The sequence below is a fragment of the Trichechus manatus genome, unplaced genomic scaffold (genome assembly GCF_000243295.1).
Source record: "Trichechus manatus latirostris isolate Lorelei unplaced genomic scaffold, TriManLat1.0 scaffold00009, whole genome shotgun sequence".
In the NCBI taxonomy this organism is placed as follows: domain Eukaryota; kingdom Metazoa; phylum Chordata; class Mammalia; order Sirenia; family Trichechidae; genus Trichechus; species Trichechus manatus.
In genome coordinates, this window is record NW_004443945.1 from 13,998,874 (window position 1) to 14,025,559 (window position 26,686).

The 26,686-nt window shown below is 35.1% G+C and overlaps 1 protein-coding gene across 20 annotated transcripts in view; it reads right to left on the minus strand.

Moving 5' to 3' along the window:
- RIMS2 (regulating synaptic membrane exocytosis 2) overlaps positions 1-26,686 on the minus strand; it is a 647,068-nt gene that overhangs the window by 52,527 nt on the left and 567,855 nt on the right. For 5 of the 20 annotated variants that reach the window (XM_023726000.1, XM_023725998.1, XM_023725999.1 and 2 more), the window contains one exon: positions 22,390-22,631. The exons of the other annotated variants lie outside the window; for them this stretch is intronic. In XM_023726000.1, the coding sequence (XP_023581768.1) occupies positions 22,390-22,631 (242 nt within the window). The remainder of the gene's footprint in view (positions 1-22,389; positions 22,632-26,686) is intronic. 20 annotated transcript variants of the gene reach the window in all.

The window sequence follows — 26,686 nt, forward strand, 5'->3', positions numbered from 1 at the left end:
CTAATTCTTCTGTGGAATATACTTTGGGAAATGCTGCTTTCAGTGAAAAAGTTTTTCATTTTTATGATGCCTGATATTGTCTATTTTTAATTAGTAACATACTTAAACGAGAAAATTTAGAATGCTACAGGCATAAAAGACCTTAATAAATATTATTTCTGATTATGTTTGCCCTTGTGCCTGTCACTTTGTTATTACATTAAAAAAATTTACTTTCTCGTGTCTTTGAAAAATATTGATAGCTGGAAATAGATTTTAGATTGGCAAAAGACCCAATGTCACATCATACATGAAATAGTGCAATGACCTTAGAAAAAATGATTCATAGATTAAACTTTAGGCTTCAAAGAACTACAGAAGATACAGTGCAAAAGAGAACTTAATTTTACTTTCTTATTTGACAACAGGATTTATATAATGCAGATTTGGGGCTGGGAGGGAAAAATGTAACTTTTCTTTTTCCCTTTTTTAAAAAGCAAAGAATTGAATTGATCCAGTTTTTACAGTAGTGTGACATGAATGCAGTACCATATCTGAACACATCCCAGGTCACTGTTCCAATTAATCTGTGATAGATCTGAGCAGATGCATCTTGAAAGTACTTTTTGGAAGAAGAGAGGAAATTATTATATTCAAAAGGTCTCATGCTTTATTAGAACATCCAAAGAGAAAACTAGTTATTAATGAGAAAAAAGCATTAGAATTAATCAGAATTCGGTAACGTTGCCTGATAGAAGATTTTAAAAATATTAAAATCAACAGTTTCTAGATACCAGAATACCTAGGAATAAAATTACCAAGTTATAGCCAGAAGATACATGATGAAGATTATAAAATGTTACTGGAGGGCATAAAAGAAGGCCTGAATCAATGGAGAAACATACCATGATTCTGGATCAAATACTCAATATTATAAAGATGCCAATTCTCCCCAAATTAATCGAAAATTAAATGCAATTTTAATTTTACAGTTTACATAGAAAAGAAAATATGATAGAATAGTCAAGGGAATTTTGAAGAAGGATAAGGGTAGTCTTGCCCTACCAGTTAAATGAAGTATTTTTAAATGAATTATAAAACTAGAGTAGTTGTTAAAAGAGTGTGGTAATGTTTTAATTCATAAAATTAATGAAACAATAAAAAATCCAGAAACAGTAAAAATAAGGGCAATTTAATATATACTAAGGATCAAAATCTAGATCAATAGATAAAGTTTGTGTTATTCAATGTGCAACTATTTATTAAAAAAAATAAATTTAGATCCCTACTTTTGAGCATCTACAAAATAAATCCCAGATGCATTAAAAAATCTAAACTCATAAAAACCTCATACAACATTGAAAACAAAATATATATGATGCATATTAATATATAGTTAAGAATTTACATATAATATTTAGCATTCAAGTGGAAAAGGCTTTACTAAATCTGACACAGAACCAGGAAAATGTGCAAAGAATATGAACAGGTAACTGATAAGAAAAAATAAGTTAAAACATGATTAAAAAACCAATAAACACATGAGAATAACCTCACCAATAATTAAGGAATGCATTCAGTAAGTCTTTGTTGAGTGTTGAATAAAATTAACATGAAAATTTGTACCATATTGGCAAAGGTGAAAAAAATTAACACTAGCATGGGCAAGAGTAGGACAAAATGAACATTTTCATATTCTCCTGGCAGGAATGCAAATGATACAATGCTTTTTAAAGGGCAATTTGCAATATTTACCAAAACTTGAAATCAGCATGCCTTTTTTACCTAGTTGTTTTACTTCTAGAAATTATCCTAAAGTTACATCATGCATACGCTATGATCAGTATAAAGATGCTCATTATATCATTGTATAGAAAAAGCCTAAAGGTCTTTCAATAGGGCATTAAGTTAAATCGATGCAATAGAAAACCATTTAACAGGATATCTTACAAAATGAAATAGATTTACATATACTGACATATAAAGATTCTAAAATATATTTTGAGAGAGAATATAAAGAAATTTGCAATGCAACACAAAGACAGGGTATACTGGAATATATAAAATATATACTAAAATGTCTATATATACTGGAATATATAAAAATACTGCAGGTGGCCTACAGAAGCTGAGGGTTACCCCCAACTGACAACCAGCAAGAAATGAGGACCTTAGTCCCAGAACTGCATGGAATGGACTTCTTCCAAGAACCCGAATGAGTTGGAAGCAGATTCTTCCCCAGTGCCTCCAGAAAGGAATGTAGCCCTGACAGTCACACCTTGATTTTGGCCTTGTGAGACTTTAAGCAGAGAACCAGCTAAGTTACACTGTGGCTGGACTTCTGACCTTACAGAATGTGTAAGATAATAAACTTGTATTGTTTTAAGCCTCTAAGTATGCGGTAACTTGTTATGGCAGCAATAGAAAACTACTCTCTCAGACTCTAGCTCACCTAGTTTTCATATGGTAGACTCATTAGAGTCTCCAAACTGTAGCTCTAACATCTTCCGTCAAGTCTAGAACCAAGAAAGAAAGTCCAAAGAGAAATGCATTATGGAGACACTATTAAGAAACATCTCATTTTTCATCTGTCTGATACAGTTGTATAACTAGCAAATATTGATTTAGTGACAGACACTGAACCAGTATTTTATAGTAAAATGATAAAGGTGATCCCTGCTCTCGGAGATTACAGTACAATGTTATACAGCCAACAACAGTCATGCTACTTATACTCTATATCTGTAGAGTTTGTAGAATGTAACAATCTGTTTACTTGTTTTTTTTTTTTTTCCTTATATGATAATTTGAAAACAGCAGACTACCTTATATTTAGGCATCCAGTGGGAGATTGTTCTTTCTTGGCTTACGTGACTAATTTGAAGCTATTGCCTTAATTTCACCTTTATAATTTATGTTGGGGATTTTTCAGTATCACTTCCTCTTGACTGGCATGTAAAAGCTAGAAATTGAACATAAACTTTTGAGATCTTGTTAAACAAAGAAGAGCCAGCTTAGTTCCAAAAAAAGTAAAGGCATTATAAAAGTATATAAATTTGCCATCCCTAATGTACTCTGGTGCCCTGGTGGTGCAATGGTTAAGAACTCGGCTGCTAACCAAAAAAGGTCGGCAGTTCGAATCCACCAGCCACTCCTTGGAAACCCTATGGGGCAGTTCTATTCTGTCCTATAGGGTTGCTATGAGTAGGAATCGACTTAATTGCATGTAACAACAACAATGTACTCCCTATGAAAATAGCTACTAATACAAGGGTAAGTAAAAAAAGTATTGCTACAAAATCAAAGAAACCTTTATTAAACAAAAATATCAAAATGTGAAGCTATTGTTTCTGACATATCCTCCATCTAGGTCTATACACTTCTGAAGGCGGCACTCTAACTCTTCCCCAAAGAATTCTGAGCTCTTCAATTAATACCACATCAAAACGGCAGTTTTGGCATCCTCGAGGGACTCAAATCATGTTCTTTTTAAATGTTCTTTAAGATTTGGAAACAAAAAGAAGTCTGAAGCAGCAAGATCAGGGTTGTAGGGTGGATAGGATAAGGTTTCCCAATGAAATTCTCGTAGACAGCCCTTGGTACCCTCAAAGAATGAGAAAGTGCGTTGTCGTTATGGAAAAAAATTCCTCAGAACAACTTTCTTAGCCTTTTGTCACAAATGTAGTTTTCAATTTTCTTAAAGCTTCTTTACAATAAGACCCTGTGATCGTCCTGTGTCTTTCAAGAAAATCTATCAAGATTACCCCTTTGGAATGCCAAAAATCACTCACCATAACCTTCTGAGAAGTCTTCCCTCTCTTAGCTCATCTCTGAGGTCTTTCCGACCTTCCTTAAAATGCTTGATCCACCTAAAAACTGTTGCTTTATGTGGGGCAGCATTCCCATAAACTTGCTGCAAAGCTTCAATGATTTGGGAAGATGTCCACTTGAGTTAAAAATTTGATATTAGCTCTGACCTCAAAATCGTTTTTTTCACGGCACAAAAAAGATCCTTTTTTTTGAAGGCAACCCTAACAAGACTAAGACAAGTGTATTACTGAGAGAACTTGTCTACAGCCATCCACTGATCGCAGAGACATGTTTAAACACATTTTGTTTGGAATAAACCTGTGCATGTAGAACCCTAGTAGCATACTTTTTGACCTACCCTCGCAGATCTTTAGCTATGAATTTAAAAGGAAACTCTCCTAGTACAAAGGCAGTATGATCAGATCACTAAACCGTGAATTAGTTTTTTTCATTGCTTCATTATGAGACCTTGAGAAAGTCATTTAACATTTTTTGCTTCAGTTTCACATACATGAAATGATCTTACCAACTGTCTTACTCCACTAAGTGAGAAAAATAATTCAAGTTTTAAAAAGTACGGTTTATCTTTAGATGAAGATAAAATATATTTTATTATTCATCATAATGATGGTGAATTATTATTAAACATATTAGAGTTGATTAATCTATGTTATAGAACTGATCTGTACATATATCTATTGGCCTTATATATTTTGATATCAAATTCACTTGCTAATTTGTCACATTTCTCACGTATGTCAAATAACCATACTGCTTGCATTAAGTTAATATTTGTTAAGGTTGTTAATAATAAAATCCCAAAACCAAAGCCACTGTCGTCGAGTTGATTCTGAGATACAGTGACCCTATAGGACAGGGCAGAATCGCCCTATAGGATTTCCAAGGCTGTAATCTTAACGGAAGCAGACTATCACTTCTTTCTCCCTTAGAGTGGCTGGTGGGTTCGAATTGCTGACCTTTCGGTTAGCAGCCAAGCGAGTAACCACTGTGCCACCAGGGCTCCTCTAATAAAACAAGAGAACATAAAACTGTGCACTGTTTATGTCCTTCAGATATAAGATCAAAAGCATATATAATTTCCCTCAATTACAGAGATACTGAAAACACCTGGTGGAAGTAATATTGTTGTCACTAAATTATAATTTGTTTCAGTTATTCTTTAGAAAGAAAATTATCCTATAGTGTTTATATATCTTTTCTTTTCTTCATTATGTAAAGGCTTACTTTGCCTTTCCGTAGGTACAGATATACTATTACTGTGACTATGGAAACAGTTATTATAATTTCACAGGAAGAAGAGAATAAATAAACCAATAGCTTAAAGTACCAGGATTAAAGCTTAAGAGACTCATACCTATTATGATTTGAAGCCAGGCTAGTACTAGTGTGTGGGAATAGATTAGGGAGTATGGTGATGTTGGTAGTGGAAGTAATGGTGATAGGTGATAAAGGTTATAATCCAGTAAGAAAATGTTTCTAGATTATTCCTGGTCTAGCATGTTATTACAACCAGAAGAGAAATGCTTAGGGAATGCACTCGTTATCCTAGTCCTTTGAATGAGGTTAGACCTGAAGAGGGGAAAAGAAGCCAGAACTGAGGATCTGGAGCTATAGGTAAGGCCATGAAACAGTAACTAGCCAAGAAGCCAGAAGTGAGGGAGCACATATTGCCAGTGGTCAGTGCAAGACAGGGAGAGATGCGTGGTTTTGGAATGCAGACATGGTCTTTCTGCTTGTTGTAGGACAAAAAGGAGTATGTAGCTTTGCTCAGTTCTTTGGCTCTTTGGGGGAAAGAAGGGTAAAAGAAGACAACAGTGACTGGCCCTTCTAGAAACTGTGTCTCAGTCTGGATCTACAGAGATCACTGGGCCTGCTTACTGATACTTAAACTGTTGATATTTTTACAATCTTTAGAGAAGCAACTCCTCCAAGGTGTGAAAGCTTTATGTGACTCACGATGATGCGCTTTTCTGTATTTGTTCTTTTTCCTTGTATCTCTGGTCTTCAAATTTCATCTTTATGAATAATAAGTTTAATGTAGTTTGGGAAATGCAAATTCCCATAATGTGAATAGAGAAGTTGCTGTGTTTATTACTGCAACTTCACAGTTTTTGAAAAGTCATTACGCTAAAACAATTAGATTTTAGCAGGTAACACATCTTTTGGTTTCACAAAAACAACAGCCTTTTCAAGGTGTACTTGCAGCATGGAAAAGAGGTTACACAATTTTCATAGGACAGTTATGGAAATGCAGGAAGACCCTCTGCCTTCCCAAAGTTCTTTTTCTACCTGTTGATGCCATTATAGCTTCACTATTTTGGCTTAAGACTTTGAATTCAGAAAATGCAAATACTTGTCGAAGATTTATAAGCATTTCCAACTATTTTGTATCTTAATGGGAATGAGATAATTATTTCCTAAGAGAAAAAAAGGAGAAAGATTCTGAAAACAGTGAAAGGAGATCGGCTAGAGAAAGGAAAGGAGCCCTATTCGAAAAGAACAGGCAGTAGAGAGTAATAAGGAAAATTCACTTGCTTCAAAATTTTTAGTAGGATTTGCTGAAAAGCATTTATTGTTTTCCATCCTACTCCCTATTCTTACTACTATGCTTCCTTCTATTGTTTCTTTCCTCATATAAAAAATGTAAAGCCGGCATAAAAATCCCTACTTCAAAGAATGGATAAGGGCATTAAAAGATTTAGTGAATTAGAAAAATTCTCCACAAAGTACCCATAACATCGCTGGAGTGCCAATAAATGTCCATTATTTCTCCTGTCTCTGTTTCATTTGGCTTAAGAAAAAAGTATTTTTCCCCCAAGGAATATGACAGTAAATAAATAGGTATCAAGAAAACCATATAATAGCATAGCTTCTGAGTGTTTCATTTGTTATTTTTTGTTCCTACATGCCGTTTTAAGCCCAGAATCTTTCAACCTGCCATTTAACCCCCATCTCCACAAAAGATTTCAGGAAACTTATTATCAGCTAGCCCAAGGGCCTAGTTTAAGTTTCACTTCTATTACCTTTTCCCAAACTTCTTTAGTAATGGCTAAAATGTTCCTTTGGTGTTACCCACTATCCCTAGACCACAAGACTCTAAGTTTTAAGAATCAGATTCAACTTTTAAAGAATCAAAAAAGGGCAGAGAAGATTTCAATAGATTGCACCTTTTTCTTCTGTATAAAACAGTCTGTTTTATACCATTAGAGAAACTCTCAGGACCAAATTTATAATAAAAATACTGAATATTATTTCCCCAACAATATGATGTTCATTAAAATAAATAATAGCAGTCAAGGTTAACCTACAATGATCCACAAAAGCAACAGTTCCCAAACTGAACACATCAGGAAGATGCATAGCCAACTGCTATGCTAGGATTATTTTCCTTGAAGAATACCAAAACCCAGAAAGAGTAATTCTAGGTATAGGCTAAGAAACTAGGGTCTTCCAATAGTACTCTGGATAAAGTGGAGAAATGATAATGAACCCTCATCCCAAGGAATTTTTTTTTTTTTTTAAACATACAATCATTAAGTTTGTTATACAGGCAGTCCCTGGATTATGAATGAGTTCCATTCCGAAATCTGCTTTTAAGTCTAATTTGTATGTTAGGTACAGTTCCTATCTAATGTTCAGTTAGTCGAATGTTTGTTTCAGTATGTAGTATATCCAAAAAAAAAAAAAACCAAACCCATTGCTGTCGAGTTGATTCCAACTCTTAGCAACCCTATAGGACAGAGTAGTACTGCCCCACAGAGTTTCCAAGGAGCACCTGCTAGATTTGAACTGCCGACCTTTTGGTTAGCAGCCGTAGCACTTAACCACTACGCCACGAGGGTTTCCATATAGTATATAGTGTACCTTTACATGCATAAAAAACATTAAAGAAACACTTCCAGATACACTAAAACATCTTTAACATAATAATACAGTAATAACAAATGTTTTGATGTGCATCAAAAAGTAGCACCCGTTCGTTATTATGAATCACTGTATATGCACCTCGAATTTTTAATATAATAGGCTTTATGGGGGTTGGTTCATAACTACAGGTTGTATGTTAAGTCAGATGTTCGTAGGTGACCTGGGGACTGCCTGAACCTGCTTTACAACCTTGAATACTTAACACAATATTAATCAAAAAATAAAACAAGAAGACCACAAATGAGAGGAAACATTGTTCAATGAACCAAAAGTAGAAGTAGTAAACAGGAATGCTGTCATTTTATGTACAAAATGAGTTTAAAAAAATGAGCTCAACAGCAAATGTATGGACACTAGTAAGATTTCAAGGATATTTTAATGGAAAACCCTACTCTCTCACAACAGTGGAGCGAAGTGTGTTTACTGTATGATCTTGATGTCATCAGCTTAGCTAGAGTAGAGAACTCTTTTTAAAACTAAGAAAGAACTTAAAATTAAACATTAGCAGAAGGCTAGCTGGACTAACTGACATTTAAAGTCCTTTCTTACATATTAAGATTTTAAAATTATCCAATACAATGTTTGGGAATCCATTCCCACACTTAATCTTTTCCTCTCCTACATCTTCAATTACTCTTTTCCCTCTATGTCCAGAAATTCAGGCCTGATCCAGAAGAGGACATGGAACCGGGGATATCATTGCTGATGTCAAATGGATCCTGGCTGAAAGCAGAGAATACCAGAAAGATGTTTACCTGTGTTTTACTGACTATGCAAAGGCATTCAACTGTGTGCATCATAATAAATTATGGATAACATTGCGAAGAACGGGAATTCCAGAACACTGAATTGTGCTCATGAGGAACCTGTACATAGATCAAGAGGCAGTTGTTCGGATAGGACAAGGGGATACTGCATGGTTTAAAGTCAAGAAAGGTGTGCATCAGGGTTGCATCCTTTCACCGCACCTATTCAATCCGTATGCTGAGCAAATATATCCGAGAAGCTGGACTATATGAAGAAGAACGGGACATCAGGATTGGAGGACGACTCATTAACACCCTGCAATATGCAGATGACACAACCTTGCTTGCTGAAAGTGAAGAGGACTTCAAGCATTTACTGATGAAGATTAAAGACCACAGCCTTCAGTATGGATTACACCTCAACACAAAGAAAACAAAAATTCTCACAACTTGACCACTAAGCAACATCATGATAAATGGAGAAAAGACTGAAGTTGTCAAGGATTTCATTTTACTTGGATCCACAATCAATACCTATGGAAACAGCAGTCAAGAAATCAAAAGATGCATTGCATTGGACAAATCTGCTGCAAAAGACCTTTTTAAAGTGTTGAAAAGCAAAGCTGTCACCTTTAAGACTCAGGTGCACCCTACCCAAGCCATGGTATTTTCAGTCACGTCATAGGCATGCGGAAGCTGGACAGTGAATAAGGAAGACCAAAGAAGAACTGACGCCTTTGAATTGTGGTGCTGGCAAAGAATATTGAATATATCATGGACTGCCAAAAGAATGAACAAATCTGTCTTGGAAGAAGTACAACCAGAATGCTCCTTAGAAGCAAGGAGGGCGAGACTACGTCTCACATACTTTGGACATGTTGTCAGGAGGGATCAGTCTCTGGAGAAGGACATCATGCTTGGTAAAGTAGAGGGTCAGCAAAAAAGAGGAAGACCTTCAACGAGATGGACTAACACAGTGACTGCAAAAATGGGCTCAAGCATAACGATTGTGAGAGTGGCGCAGGACCGGGCAGTGTTTCGTTTTGTAGTACACAGGGTCGCTATGAGTTGGAACCGACACAACGGCACCTAACAACAACTCTGTCTGAACATATAAAGAGTTCTCTCATCTTGAAGAAGAAAACTGTATTTGGATCCCCACCTGCATCAAACTAGAGCAGAGATGGACAAACTTTGCCTGTAAAGGGACACATGATAAATATTTTAGGCTTTGAGGATCATATGGTCTCAGTGGCAACTACTCAGCTTTGCGATTGCTGCATGAAAAGTACCCACAGATAAAACATAAATGAATGAACTTCACTGTGTTCTGATAAATCTTTATGCACTGGGAAAAAAAAAAAAGCTGGCAGGCCAAATTTGGCCTCTGGTTCATAGTTTGCCAGCCCCTGAACTAGAGCTCTCCTCAGTGCCTCTCTGTATCTGCTATCTCTAATTTCTACCACTTATTTCCTCCTTAAGCCCTGATGATCTAAATCTCTTCACATCTTAAAATCTTAAAACCTAATATTTATTGACAATCCAATTAAATACTGTGTTGAAGATAATCATATGAAACATTTAGCACAGTGTCTGGCACACAGAAAGTATTAATACCTATTTGTACTCATCAAAGCAATCTCATAGTTCTCATTGTTTCTCCTCTGTTTTCCCCATTTCAATAAATAGCAAAAACACTTGTGTACCCAGTTGCTCAGCCCAGAATCTCAGAAATCAGTTCTGTTTCCTCCCTTTCCCCTCCCTTTTAATCTACTGATTTTCTCTGTCAAATCCATCCACATCTCTCCTTCCCCAACACTAGCTGGTAGTCCAGGCCACTACTATCTCTTGAAGAATCATTGCAGAACTCTCCAGCAGCTTTTTCCTGCCTCTAGTCTTTCCCTCTTTGGTACAACTGTCAATAGTTTTAGGATAAAGTCCAGCTTCCTAAACATGACTTTTTGATATTTCATGATCTGCCCAACTCTCCAGCCTTTTATCTCAACCTTATCTCTTGACACTATGCTTCAGGAACACTGAACATAGTTTAGTTCCTGCAGCATGCCAGGTTTTCTCTCCTTTCTGAACTCCTTTACAGACTGTACCTTCCTACTCTTCCAAAGGTTAAAAAGAGTTCCAGCTGCTTAGAAAAAAAGTGTGAAAACCAATACTTTAGTTAAAGTAGAAAGTGGATCTTTCTCTGAAACATGCTCTATGTTTTCTGGCCCTCTCCCTCTACTAGTGAGTTCGCTATGCTTGACATGAACTCCTAGCTCATTTCACTGAAATGCTATTTAGTCTTCCGTTTGGCTCAAATTGCAAACCTTCTAAGAAGCTGTACAAAATTCTATTCCAGTCAGAACTGATCTTTTTGAAATTTACAGTATTTTGTGCCACTGATACATTTATTATCTAGTGTATCTTCCTTAATAGATTTTAAACTTTTTGAGGGTAGAGCTATGATTTGTATAATTTTTTTCGTCATTCATAGTCCCTTGCACAACACGCTTCCTTATTAGAATCACAATGAATCACACTGAATGAGTATTTTTAACTTAAAATACATTTAAAAAATAAGTGTTTAGTGTTTTTAATAATCTTGATATCTATTTAAAATTTTAAGCAATATTTGAATTTAATGGAATGTTAATTGACCTTGGCATATTAAAATGTTTCACTGAAAATGGAATTAAACTTAATGTGGGCTATTTAAGAACAAAAAGCAAATTACACCAAGAACAGATAAAGAAAGACTGATTAAGCAACCATATAAGACAAAAAAAAAAAATAAAGCTGATTAAAGCTAAATGAATGTATATAGTTCTCTTATACAAAATGAAGAAAAAGACAAAAAGATAAGATTTTACTGACATACATGAATATTTAACGAAAAGATCAGAAAAAATGAGTATCTTTATATGAAGTGTTTATAATTTTTCCCAGTTTAAGTTTCTACACGTAAGATAAATTCAAAACCAATACACATCCAGGAAAGGATAAAAAGAGAAATAATCCAGTATATGAAATCTGTGAGGAAATTTTACTCAAGTTGAGACTGTGTAACTCAGAAATGTTGTTGTTGTTGTTACCTGCCATCAAGTCAGCCCACAATTCATGGTGACCCCATGCACAACAGGATGGGATGGTTGTGATCCATAGGGTTTTCATTAGCTGATTTTTTGGAAGTACATCACCAGACCTTTCTTCCTAGTCTGTCAGCTCATCATAACAACATATAAGCCTCCACTGATAAGTGGTGGCTGCACTTGAGGTGCATTGACTGGTAATCAAATCCTGGTCACATGTGGAAGGGGAGAATTCTACCACAGAACCACCACTGCCCCCTAACTCAGAAATAAGAAGGCTAATTCATATCTAAATATATGAAAGATTATTCTATTCAAATATACAAAGGATGCAAACCACTTAGTTTTCATCACTATAAAATATTAAACATAAAAGATCTGACTATAAGTAGGATTAAGTTCTAGAACCTGATTTAAAGACAGGACCCTACATAACTTTAAAACCAGTCATTATGCTGTATGATTTGAAAGAGAAAATATTAAACTTCCTTGAGGAAGGAAAAGAATGTCAGATTTCCATTTCAGTTAGACATAAGAAGTGAACTTTCAAACATTATAAATTTATCTGTCAGTTATATGGTATGCCATCTCATTGTTTATCATATTTACTATTTTGTTTTTAAAACATAGGTATTTTCATTGTTCTTATTTTTTGGGAAAAGCTTTCTAAATTAAATAAGTCAAATGAATAAGGCTCTTAAACAGTCTTTGTATTTTTTTCTTTAGAAATCTATTTTAACATATTGAAGCAGAACTTTATCAAATTGTGGTTTCCAATGTGACAGTTTCGTAACTGACTGGTTAAATGAAGAAGAAATCAGTCTGGTTGATAAGTCAGAAACCTTTGGCCATGTCGTCTTTCCTTTGACAGACAGCTGTAATCCCAGGATAAAATCACTGCTGGCAGAGAGAGGAGGAAGATGAAAGGGGATAAGAAATTGAGATATTTCAAAGGTCAGTGGGACTGGAAAGGATATGATAGGAGGCTAATGGATACTGTTCCTCTACCTTTGGCCACTATATTTCCTTTGGTTGAAAAGTGTTGAAGTTGAAATGTGCTCAGTTACGAGCACACCCCCTTCAGGCTCTCTGTGATTTGCTGATAGTATTTTCCTATCTCTACACCTTTCAAAAACTTCTTCATTATATGCTACCTCACTATCGATTTCCTCACCAGAATATTTCCCCACCTTATCTCATACTTCTGTATTAGCTCTTGCCCCACTCTCACTTGTAAGCCTGAATCATGACGCTTCAAGTAAAAGGCAATGAATTCCTCACATACCCAAAACAAAAACAAGCCCCCGAACACTTCATGGACTAAAAGAAATTGCATTCTTATGTCAGTGCAAAACTTTAATGCCTAGTAGAAATTTACCAGATCCACTTTCCCAATATTTCAATCTCAAGTATACTTCTAGATTAGACTAGAATCTATCGTCTCTCCCTGTATAGTATACATAGTATACAAATTCAAATCCCATACAGTTGAAGTTAAACCACTTTCAAAAGTCATTTGGATTTTAATTGTTTTTAAATGAAAACAAAACAAAACACTGACTCCACAAGGAGATTCACGCCCCATTTTCATAGAAGCAGTCTATGGCATATATTGCCAGACAAACCAAACACAAACACAGAAGGCAGTGTACACAACATGCAACATTTTGTTGAAACCCTATTATGTGTAAAATATCTAGTAAGAGCTTAGTAGATAGGAAGATGAATTTCAGCCAACAGACTAGGTTAGTATTCCGTTAAACACACTCTCATATCAATGAGAATGAGAACTTATCTTTCAAAGCAAGCTTTGTAATTTTGACCAATTATTACTTATTTGTTAAGCTGTCTCTCCTACTGGAACATATATACCAAATGAGAAGGATCCCAAGTAGTATCTTTAGCATATACCACAATGTCTGTCGCATAAAAGTTCAATAAATATTTGTTGAAATTAGTTCTACCCTCTAGTAGGAGTCTCTGGGTAGTGTAAATGGTTGATGTGTTCAGCTGCTACCCAAATTGTTGGAACTTTGAGACCACCCAGAGGCCCCTTGGAAGAAAGGCCTGGCGATACACTTCTAAAAATCTGTCATTGGAAACCCTAAAGAGCACAGTTTTACTCTGACACACATAGGGTCACCAGGAGTTGGAATGGACTCAGCAGCAACTGGTTTGACCCTTCAGTAACTCATAATCTCATGGAAAATAAAAGGAATGTTATAAGATAGTAATAACCGAGTATGAGTTTAAAAAAAACTTCACCTTGGAATAAAAAGTTAGACAGATTTGCCCATCTAGAGCCAATCAAAGAAGAAAGACACATTCTGCCTTAGTGTTTTTCATTCTACAAACTCTGCAATACAAAATAGCTTTCAAAGCCCAAGGGGACAAGGAGCCAATAGTCCCATCATTTTTCCATACATCAGAAGAGTCAGCTATCATTATTTCTACTAGAATTTTATACTGCTTAGCTAGGGCTTTATTAAATTTCCAACAAATAATTGCAACTGCCTCTTTGGAAGTCTTCCTAGTAGGTAACAGGAATAGATCTCAATTGAACAAAAGGTACCTAGCAGTTCCATATACTTACTTATTCACAGTATATGGAAATTTCATTAAAAGTGGTCTTTACCTTAAAAATTGTTTTTCCATTTACACTATGATGCTCAATGCCCTTAACACATTTAATTTTAATGAAATTAAAGGACAGCTCTTTAGTTATATATTTCTTCATTCAGAGTTAAAGTCTTCACGGTTTATTTACCATTACTAGGTCTTTACTAATTACTAGCATGTTCAATGCCTCTTGGCTATTTACATCTTAAAATTACATCAAATTAAATTAAATAAAACCTATATTAAATTAAAAGCACTTCCCCCGAGGAGTTTTTAATTTGAAGGTTTTTTTCCCCTAATGATTTGAAAAGAACTAATTATAACAACATACTGCTGGCAATAGTTGGGTCACATAAAAGAGTACCAGCTTTGGAGTTGTGTTTGTATACCAGGAAACTTTCTGAGACTCAATTTCTCTCCTGGATAAAATATGAGTGACAATGAATATACCTCAAGTTGTGAAAATTTAAGTGAACAAATAAATTCATGTTATCGCTAATTATGCTTTTCCGTGACTATGATAAATTCTTTTATATTAGAAAAAAAGCTTGAATCTTTTAAAGAACTGGTATGTGCTTTTTCATTGTTCAGTTTTCATACACATATGAAGCAACAGAAAAACCCATGGCTTGGGTCAGCTGCATCTTAGTCATCAAAGCAACATCTTTGCTTTTTAGAAGTTTAAAGAGGTCTTTTGCAGCAGATTTGCTCAGTGCAATATGTCATTAGATTTTTTGACTGCTGCTTCCATGAGCATTGACGGTTGATCCAACTAAAATGAAATCCTTGACAACTTCAATTTTCTCTCTGTTTTTCATGATGTTGCTTATTGGTCCAGTTGTGAGGATTTTCATTTTCTTTATGTTCAGGTATAATTTATACTAAAGGCTGTAGTCTTTTACCTTCATTAGTGTTTCAAGTTGTCTTCGTTTACGGCAAGGAAGGTTGTGTCACCTACATATCGCAGGTTGTTAATGAGTCTTCCTCCAATCTTGAGGCTGTGTTCTTCTCGAGATAGTCCAGTTTCTCAGATTATTTGGTCAGCATACAGATTGAATAAGGATGGTGAAAGGATACAACCCTGCCACAAACCTTTTCCAGTTTTGAACCAAGCAGTATCCCCTTGTTTTGTTGGAACTATTGCCTCTTGATCCATGTACAGATTCCACCTGAGCACAATTTAGTGTTCTGGAATTCTCATTCTTTGTAATGTTATTCATAATGTATTATGATCTACACAGCTGAATGTGAAAGTGAGACAATGTAAAAAGAAGACAGAAGAAGAAATTTGATGCATTTAAACTGTGGTGTTGGCAAAGAATAATGATTATACCATGGATGGCTAGAAGAACAAACAAATCAGTTTTATAAGAAATAAAATCAGAATGCTTCTTAGGAAGTGAGGATGCTGAAACTTCGTCTTGCTTACTTTCAACATATCATCAGTAAAGACCAATCCCTAGAAAAGGACATCATGTTTGGTAAGGTAGAGGGTCAGTGAAAAAGAGGGAAACCCTTAATAAGATGGATTGACACAGTGGCTCCAACGGTGGACTCAACATATCAAAGATCATGAAGATGGTTCAGGACTGAGCAACATTTTGTTGTTATACATAAGGTCGCCATGAGTTGAAGCTGACTGAGGGGCAACTGACAAAAACAATAAATGTGTCTTTGGTTAAATAATGTAAATTGTGAAAATTAACACCCAGACCAACTGAGAACACCAGGGTGAAACCATATATTACATATTAATGAAACTTAAAATCTTTTTTGCCTTTTAAATTAAAAAAAGAAAAGTTCTATTTTCTTTCCATTCCCCAGGGGACTGAATCATGCACTCCATGGAGTACATGTGCTCTGCATTGAAGATCAATACATTTGATACTATCCCAGATACAGAGAAGAATACCTAAAATAAGAAAAGAAAGTCTAGCCAGGAGTTAAAAAAACCAGTTGCCATTGAGTTGATTGTGACTCATGGTGACCCTACGTGTGTCAGAGTTAGAACTGTGTTTCACAGCGTTTTCAATGGCTGATTTTTCAGAAGTAGACTGGAAGTACCTTTCTTCTGAGGCATCTCTGAATGGACTTGAACTTCCAACCTTTAGGTTAGCAGCCAAATGCATTAACTGTTTGCACCACCCAGACACTCCAGCCAGGAAAGTGACAAATAAATAAATGATAACAGTTACTAAGTATTATAATAAGAAGAAATGTAAAGTACTATGTGAGCTCAGAAACTATTACAAAATAAAAAGAGCCTAGATTCCTGAATGACCATGGGTCATAATAACTAATCGCCACTTAAGCTGTGGATCCAGTGCTCTCTTACCTACTCAGTTGTTCCCCAGAATGCCCCCTTTCTCATGCTTTATCTTCCAATAAAACAAAACAAATACACTCTTCCTTGACTCTGTCTCCACTAAGCTATGATGCTATTTATTTCTTCCTTTCTTTTTTTTGGTCAAAAATCTTAGAAAGAGTTGATTTTTATCTGCACTGTACAACATAGCAGCCATTAATCATGTATGGCTATATTTAAATTTAATTATAAATTAAATAAAATTTAACACTCCGTTCTTTTGTTGCACTAGCTGTATTCCAAGTGTTCAATAGCCACAATTGTATACTGGCTACTATACTGGATAGCACAACTGCAGAACATGTCATCATCACAGTAAGTTCTATTCCACAATGCTGGTCTAGACTATAACAGAATAGTTGAGAGTGAAGACTCCGGACCTAGACTGCCTGGAATCAAATCTCAACTTCTACCTTTACTAACTGGGGAAACTTGGGGAAACTATTCCATCTCTGTATACTTTGGTTTCCTCATCTGCAAAATGGGGATAACAGTAATTAATCCCTGTTACGTAATCCTGTTATGTAATGGTGTTTTAAGGTTTAAATGATCTACACGTAAGGTGCTTAAAATAACACTTAGAACACAGTAAGTTCTCAAGAAGTATTAGGTGTTCCTATTCTTATTCTTAAGTCCCCTAGGTGGCACAAATGGTTTGTGGCTTGGCTACTAACCAAAAAGTTGGCAGTTCAAACCCACCCAGCAATGCTGTGGAAGAAAGGCCTGGTGGTCTGCTTCTGTAAAGATTACAGCCAAGAAAACTCCATGGAGCAGTTCTACTGCATAACACATGAGGTTGCCATGAGCCAGAATGGACTTGATGGCAATGGTTTTGGCTTTTTGTTTTTAATTCTTACTCTTGTAGTTATTCTCCCTGACTCTACTTCACCTCCCATTTTCTTTAACCTGTTCCAAGCAGGCTTTGTCTACCACTGTAAGGTTTGTCAAGGTTTACCAAATTCTTCCATCTTGCTAAATCCAATGGTAAATTCTCAGTCTTCATTTTTCTTGACTTCTCAGAAGCACCTGACACAGTTGATCATGTCCTCATTCTTAAAATACTTTCTTTTGTTGGTTTCCAAAATACCACCTTCTTCTTCTTGTAATGGCTGCTCTCTCTTAAGTCTCCTTTAATAGATTCTCTTCCTCTTCCTGACCTCTAAATGTTGTAGTGTCCCAGGCTAGTCTTATTTCTCTTCTTGATTCAACTTGTTCAATTTACCCTAAGTAGTCTCATCCAATTCCATGGCTTTAAACACAACCTGCTGATTACTCTCAAATCATATCCTTAGCCTTGACCTTCTGAGCTCAATATTCATATATCTAACTGACCATATAACAACTTCATTTATATGTCTAAAAGGCATCTTATAATCAACAGGTCTAAAATAGAACCTTTGATTTCCCCATGAGGCTGAATTGGCTATTGATGTCTTACATGTACAAAGTGACTTTAAGTTTTCAAAGTACTTTCTCATATATTTTTAAATATTATCTTTATAAAAAATCTGTTAGGACAGAAATGTTAATTCCATTGTCAGAAGAACATGCTATGATTTAGATAAGTTGGGTAGGTTTTAAAAGAAGCCATACTTAATAACCTACATAACCTAGGGTAAGAAATACAATACAAATCTCCTTACTCCTTCTATATGATTTCTACTAGTTTATGATGCCTACCAAATCATATTTTATTCTTTTTAAATGGTGACTTTAAAGGTGAGTTTCCAATTAACAGGCAAAGGAGTCGATAAAACAGCAGGGCAGAGGAAGAGAGCTATGATTTAGTTGCTGTGTGTATTGGTCAACATACATCTATAACTGATTTTCCCTTTGCCGATTATTGTTTACATATGATCACTTATATTATCCAGAATCATTTCACTATTCTTTAGGAAGATCCCATTTTACTGAGTTTTCTATTGTTCACAAAGCAGGGAAGTAGTCTTGTCTGATATTGAAATCCATAGTGGTACAATGATATTTATTTTTATAAATGATAAATACCATCTTACTAAATTGAAAACATTATAGTGTATCATTCATTAACTGATAACTATGTAACTTAATTACACATAGATCTCTATACAGAATCCAGGAAAATCAAGAGAATACTAAAGTAATGTTTGAAAATACAAACATACTAGTTGAAAATATACATGGTATTTCTTGGTTTTAGGTCAGGTTCTCAATACATCCTATATATTTATGTCTAAACAAAGGAGCTATCATAAGATCCAACATCATAAAACTACTTCATTACTTTAGATAAGGTTATCATATGATTGAGTAGTTTAGATTATTAAATTTGAAGATTTTAGTTTTAAATACTGTGGGAGCCTGTGACTGCATTTTTTCTTAAGAAGAGAAAACATAAAAATCATACTTGAAACACACACACATATACACACAAATATACAATTTAGAAGCCCATTGAAAATTTGGAGTCTAGTAATTGTAAAACAATCCCATAGTTAAACTCAGGCTTTAAAATGAGAGATATTCTGAATCCCACTGTCAGTAGGTCAAAGCTTTTAGGTGGGTAGGCATTAGAAATATATGCATATTTAAAAAATGATTAATATCTTAATCGTCATAATGTCACTACAAATGAACACAACAACAAAGAGCAATGCTTTGTTTTCTGCTATGCTACGTATAAACCCTTTGCCACTGAGTTGATTTCGACTCATAGTGACCCTATAGAACAGAGTAGAACTGTCCCATATGGTTTTCAAGGAATGGCTGGTGGATTTGAACTACCGGCTTTTTGGTTAACAGCTGAGCTCTTAACTACTGTGTTACCAGGGCTCACGGTATATATAGGAAGGGGTTATACGATATAACAAAGAACAAGACTATAGTTCTTAAATCAGCCATCATACTTTTGAAAAGAAAAATTTATAACTACTCATACATAAAAACCAAGTCTATGTTGTTACAGAGTCTCAGTTATCATCAACAGATCTATAATTTTGTAACAAAAATGTTTTCAAAGAAAGATATATGGGATATTTATGCTAAAACTATAAAGACATGAAAATAATCATTGAGAAACATTGACCATTCTCTTCTTGAAATCTTTTATACTCTTCTGCGACACTACTTTCTAGTAGGTTTTGTCCTTTCTTCATGATCATTCCTTCCTGGTCTACTTCATAGGCTCCTCTTCCTCTGCCTACATCTAAAATGTGAATCTTTCCCAGAGTACTGTCTGGGCCTAATGCTCTTCTACCTGTAGTGGTCTTGGGCAACCACAGCTGTGTTCATGGCTTTAAGTATCACCTAAATTTTGTAACTCCCAGATTTATGTCCTTGGTCTGGCACTATCTTCAGCAGTGTTTATTTAAATATGTTCTTGATATTTTCACCTGGAATATTCCACAAACATCTCAAATTCAAAATGTCTTAAATTGAAGGAATCACCACTCTCCCTCTTCTACCAACCTACAGCTTCTTTTATACTTTCATTGGTGACACTACTATCAGCTTAGTGCTACAAGTCAGAAATATGGGAGTAAATCTTAGAATTCTCTCTTCTTCACTAGCTCACATACAATCAGTCACTACAACAAAAAAAATTAAACCCGATGCAGATTCCAACTCATGGCAACTCCATGTGTTGCAGGGCAGAACTTCTCCACAGGGTTTTCTTGACTGTAATCCTTATGGAAGCAGATCACCAAGCCTTTTTTCCATGGTGCCGCTGGGTAGATTTTGAACCACCAACCTTTGGTTAGCAATTGATCACAAACCGTCTGTGCCACCCAGGAACCCTAGCCAGTTACTACGTTGTCCTAATTTTGCTCTTTAGAAATTTCCTGAATCTTTATTACCCCTCTCTATCTTTATTACAAACGACTTAGTATAGGATCTTATCTCTTGTCTGAACTATTATACTACTTTGCTAATTAGCCCTAAAATGCTCTTTACTAGCTATGTTTACTTCCTTATTGCAGCCCCACTAGAATGTGATCTAAACGACTGTCCATGACCTGATCTTTACTTATCTTTAGCCACATTCTCTTCAACATTTTATGTTAAAATTCCATGTAATTGCTTATTATTTCTGTACATGCCATGCCTCCATGCCTCTGTTCATGTTGGTTTCTATTTGCATCAGGTTTTCAATCACCTTTACCTGGTTAGCAGTTAATCTTCTTTAGGGCCTCAGATCAGGTATCATTCTCAGGAATCAACTACTAGAATTCTATGCTGGGCCAAGCGGCCTTACTTTGAGCAGCCAGAATTCTATGTAATTCTAGCTTTACCTCTGACATATGACATTGAAGCTTTCTATTTACATATTTTTCTCCTGCTAGACAGCAAGCAACTCAGAGTTCTAAATTATTTCTCACTCATCTTTGTTCTCTATGTGCCTGTCACATGATAAGTGCAATAGTTATTAAAGAAAACTGAATGGAATTGATTATTTAGCTTAATAGCACATGTTCTCTAACCTGTAGTCTCATTAATGTCTGTTTTTAGGTTGTTAATGCTTGAAAATGTTAAAGAGAAAACGCAATAAATACAGTTCTAACAGCTAGAGAAACACAAAAATATAAAATTCTATTTCAAAAGGCCAACATCTATCATATTGGCACAACTAAGTATAAATTTCAGCAATGTTAAAGAACATAATTTAAATATGATTCTTATGTCCATAAATGAAATCTAGTTTCTATGTTAAAAATACAAAACAGCATTTTAAAGCACCAAATGAAAAATTCCTACAACAATAATCACATTAAATATAGTGAGTTACAACCAGGATATAAAGAATAACATCGATAATATAATATTATAAGACTGAAATTCCAAGATCACTGTTACAGTTTGAAAAATCGATTGGCCGGGTCCAGGAATTAGTGTACTCTTAAATTCTTTTGGGTTGTAGATTTATGTCTTGACTTCTGTGTACAAGAACTCTAGCATTCAAGCATAAATTAGATTTAACCCAGTTGCCTATAATTTATTTGCTGTAAAAGAAACACCATATTATATGCTTTTGCTTGTTTGCTAAGTAGAAGATATGCTATTATTTCCAAGATTCCAGGGATTTAATGTTTAATTATCAACATGCATTTGAAAAAAGACATTGCTTTGACTCACAAATTTCTTAATTGCTAACAGTGGCTTTTCTGAGTAGGAGTGTTGTATGTAATTTATTTTTGCAGATGTGATTTAGAAACTGAATTCTAAAGTAGCAAAGCTCTGAATATCTTCACTGTCAGCAGAAAATTCCTCCATCCTTGCTGCTAGAGAATATTGCTGCTTGAAGTTTTAACAGGGAAATAAAAACTGCTGTGAGAAAATTGATATTACTGGTAAATGTTGCTTACAAACTGAAAAGGAAGTTAGGTTGTCAGCAATAAATGAGCTGTATTATTTGTACAAAACATGAAGTGTCATCTTCATCACGGTCACTTGCTAAGAATGAAAAATTAATTTGCCTGGTTCCAACTTGAGGAAAATAACTGAAATTTACAAAGAACGTTACCTAAAGAAAAGCAAATATCCCACAGATCAGAGGGTCTTTACAAAGTACCAGCAACTGAGAATCAGGGGCACCACAGCCTAACTCCTCCCTAAGGAGAAAAGACATACACATTTCAAACAAAAATAGCGGCCAGGGTTCACTTTGAAGCAGGTGCAGTCATCACTAGAAAATAAAGCCCTTTTTATGTTTCAGAAAGATTCACTTGTTTAAAACACCCCTTTCCCTCTGGAACATGTTATCATCCACACATTACTGCAATAAAATAAGTAAGAGAAAAGAATATGTATTTTAATGACAGCACAAATATGAAGTCAAAAGTAGCATAAAGATTCCTACCCGTTTGGCTGAGTTGAGAAGCGCTGCGACTTTTCCGTGAGAGACCAACAATAGCTACCATTTTGGCCCCAATGCTAGAGCGCCGCTTTTTGCTGCCAGTGCCCAAGGCGCCCACCGCAGTGTCAGACTGGCTGCCATCGTTCTTCTCTAGTGAGCACATGTCTCCACTGATGCTGGTGCTTTTAGTCATGTTCTTCCCTGAGATGCCCATTTGTCTGCTTTGCATTTTGGATGTAAAGACACTGTCAGCCGATGGATCGATAAAAAGTGAGGACAGAGCAAAAAGGAAAAGACAGAAAAGGAATTTTAGGTGAAACATCTGGGGTATAATTAAATTATACCATTTATGGGACATATTTTTAGGACTGAAAAATTTTCATCTACCATGGTTTTGAATGTGTTTTACTATTCAGGGCCACCTTTAACGCAACTATACAAAATCAGACTTATCTCAGCTGTCAAAGAAGGCATGAGTTTGCATGTTATAGGAAAGAAAAAGCAGGCAAGAAAAATTAGTGGGCTCATTTTAAAAGAATATGCCACCTCGCAATGAAAATATGCTTTAAGGCAGCCATACAACGTAAGGAAAACATTTCCAAAAGCATTCATCTCTAATTTACTCTACTCTTGCCTTCAAAAAGAAATTAGACAAGTAGGAAATTTTTAGAAAAATGGCAAAAATTACATCACCCATTGCCAAGTGGCCCTTTAAAATAAACTCTCTCATTTTATGAAAAACCTAATAAGATTTTTCTAATAATGGTTAAATTTTCTAATAGAGATTGCTATTTTCATTAGCTTTGAATTAAAAACAATTTCATTTTTCTCAGTTTCATACTTTGATATAAATCTTGTTAGTTGCCATCAAGTCAATTTCAACTCATGGTGGCCCCATGCGTGTCAGAATAGAACTGTGATCCACAGGGTTTTCAAGGCTGTGACCTTTTGGAAGCAGATTGTCAGGCCTGTCTTCCGAGGTGCCTCTGGGTGGGTTTGAACCACCAACCTATCGGCTAGAAGTCGAGTGCTTAATCGTTTGTGCCACCCAGGGACCTTGATACAAACCTGTATTCCAATAATAAAGGAAAGATTTTCTTGCATTCATTTGAAAAATAGAAAAATTATCATCAGTTTTCTAGACAATATGCTCAGAAAGTAATCTATGAGTCACTGAAGCATGGAAGCTGGTCAACAATCTACTGCAAGACTAATACTGCAAATGGGAGTAATTATAGAAAAGACACTGGATTTTTTCATAATTACTGGTGTGTGGTAGGAGGTAGGTGTAGGGAGTGAAGATTCTGGAAGCTGGCTACCCAGCTGGCCCCCATAACCCTGGGAGAATGTGAAACAGCTTGCTTTGCAGGGATGGGAAGAATTATTTACATATCAACAACTTTTGACTCAATATTGAAAAGTCATCATTTCTGCTTTAATTTGGTTCTGATAATATATGAGTATATGACACAACTATAGTAATAAAAGAAAATAATAAAAATCAAGAAACATTTAGACATACCCTTATGTATCATTTAAAGGATAAGAATTAGAAAACTACCCTGCTGAGGTGAGCTCTTATCTCTAGTTCAATTTCTTCTTCACCCTGAAAATTTTTTTCCTATCCTTGAGTAAAATCTGCTGAAAGCCTAAGATTACATGTTAATTTTACTAATTTATGTATATTTTCTCCAAGTATTTAAGAGAGGAAAACGCCAGTGTGAAATTAAACAAAAGAAAACTCAATGAAGTATATCCCTCACAGTCTTAAGAAGAAGTGAGGCATAAATAGGCCAAAGGGGAAGAAAAAGTCACGGTGTACATGCTTCTATAATATCTCAAACTGATATTTTCCAGCTTGTCTGTTTTTGTTCTTCTTTAATAGCAACAACTAGGATAAAACAGAGAAGTGCTTTGTATACAAACGAACCTGGGCTTGAATTTCTGCTTTGCTGTCATTTGCCTAAGTTACTATAGAAGAGTCATTTACCCTATACCTCAGGTGCCAAGAGCTAACCAAATACCCTATCACCATTACAACTCATACTTGATTGCACCAGTGCAACTGCACCACTATGCAGATGTCTGGATCTTAAAGTGCCATTCTTTGAATTTTGGCATATTCCTTGCAAGGGGGGAAAAAAGCCCTTGCTCCTCTAAAGTTCCTCTCATTTAACATTTTTTCTATATTAAATATTATTCCTTTCCTAAAATATGGACCTTGAAATTATTATTATCCTAAAGTTACTATTTAATAAGTTTATTTCACTTTAATGCAAAATTGTCTAAAATTTTAGGCCAATCAAGTAGTGATCATTTATTCAACAAATATTTATCGGGCACCTACTATCACAAATATGGGGATACAAAAATGATGAGATACAGTCCCTTTTGATTAACTTACTGGCAAATATCAGCATTTAAAATATAAATATGGCTGCATAAAAACTTTGTGTTGGTTTATAGTTTAAAATTCCAATTACCAACTCTAATGTCAAGAAAACCTAATTAAGATAAAACATCTCTCTCTTGAAGAATATGTAAAAACTAATTTTCTGATACTAAGTCTTTGATTTCTGGAGATGACAAAAATTCAAAGTTTAGTATTTGCAACATTACTGTAGGTTCTGTATATAAATGCATTACATTACCATTATGTATTAGTATAGTATCTAAATGTATTAGAGTGTGTTTGTGTGTTTGCATGCCACAAAATTAACATCCAGAGCTAGGGAGGAATACTCATAAATTATAAACAAAGTATGTTTAGTCAAAAATATCTGCCTTGATTATAGCTTTAATAATGAAACTATGTTTATGATTCTGAAGTCGTGGCTCCCATGGCAGGAAGCAGTGCTTAGTGGTACAGAGTAGGTCACTGCTACTTAGGTTGACTTAAGGAGCACCAGGGAGCCTATAATATCCAACATTCCTCTTCCAATAGTTTGTTAATGTGTAAAATTCCACAATGTTAGAGTTTTATTTCTTAAAAAAAAAAGTTTTCTCTCTTTCTTTGATCATTTGCTCCTTTTTTACATGCACTACCCCTGGGATTTGGCCATTCATTTAAAATATATTCACTTTGTATCTACCATCTAGTGGGCACTGTACTCAGAGTTAGAGGTACAATAGAGAACAAGACAGAGAATGCCCCTGTTTTCATTCTAGTGGTAGGGAAAAACAATAAACAAATAATTTCAGATAGTGATATGTGATCTGAAAATATGATAGGATAGTATGATAGGGAGGGACTGGAAAGTTTGAAAGTTTAAATAGTATGGTGAAAGAAGTCCTCTCTGAAGAGGAGACAATGAGCTGAGCCACATGGAGGAAGAGTGTTCTAAGCTGTGAGAAGAGCAAGTGCCAATACCCTGGGGCAAGAGCAAGTTTGATAGTAAAGAAAATTTATAAAACTAATGTAAATGGAATGAAGTGAAGGTGAGGAAACTAGTATAAGACGATGTCAGAGACAGGATAAGTCCTGGATGCGTTGGAATAAAACTGTCCTACGTGACTGACCCTTATTTAACTGCCTATTCAGCTATTATCTCAAAGCTGTCCTAGACTGTGAGAACATACATTTCATGAGTGATTGCACCAACAGACCTGGGATCCAGCCCGGTAATTTATATCTAAAGGTAACATCAAAGGGCAGTTTGGAGAGAAAATGACATTTTTGGGAGAACATTATTTTCCTTAAAATGTGACAAATTTATGAAGGCTAGATCATTAAAGGAATTAGAAGCATTCCTTTCTTAATCGAATATCCATTAATTTATTTAAACTCTTCTTAAATCTATCTATAGATTAATCCTTTACTATTTTTTGAGTTTGTAAGTTCTCTGCCAAATCATTGAGTAATAGACCCCTCCCTCATGAAACAGTTTGAAGAAAGTTACTCTAAGGAAAATTTTAAACTTACTACTTTATGTATCTTTCTGTTTATGACTCAGTGTTCATGGTTTCTAATCATTTATTTTCTCAATCCTTATAATTTTTAATGTCTTTTAGATTCCCTCTGTGTTCTGTTTTCCTTAAAAAATTAAAAACAAAAACTACATTTAAAATTTACATATTTCAATCATAGTTGTCACTTTTCACTGTTGATTTAAGATAAAAATGTATACAACTATGATTTCAAAATGTTTTCATTATAACATGTATCTTATGAAAGCTGTGCCTATTCACGGATTTTAGCTACTTCTTATAATCATCCTCAGTGACATGATGTAATTTCTATTTTTTTCCCCACCGATTTTTACAGGCCTGAAAACATTTCTGGACTCAGCAAATTTAAACT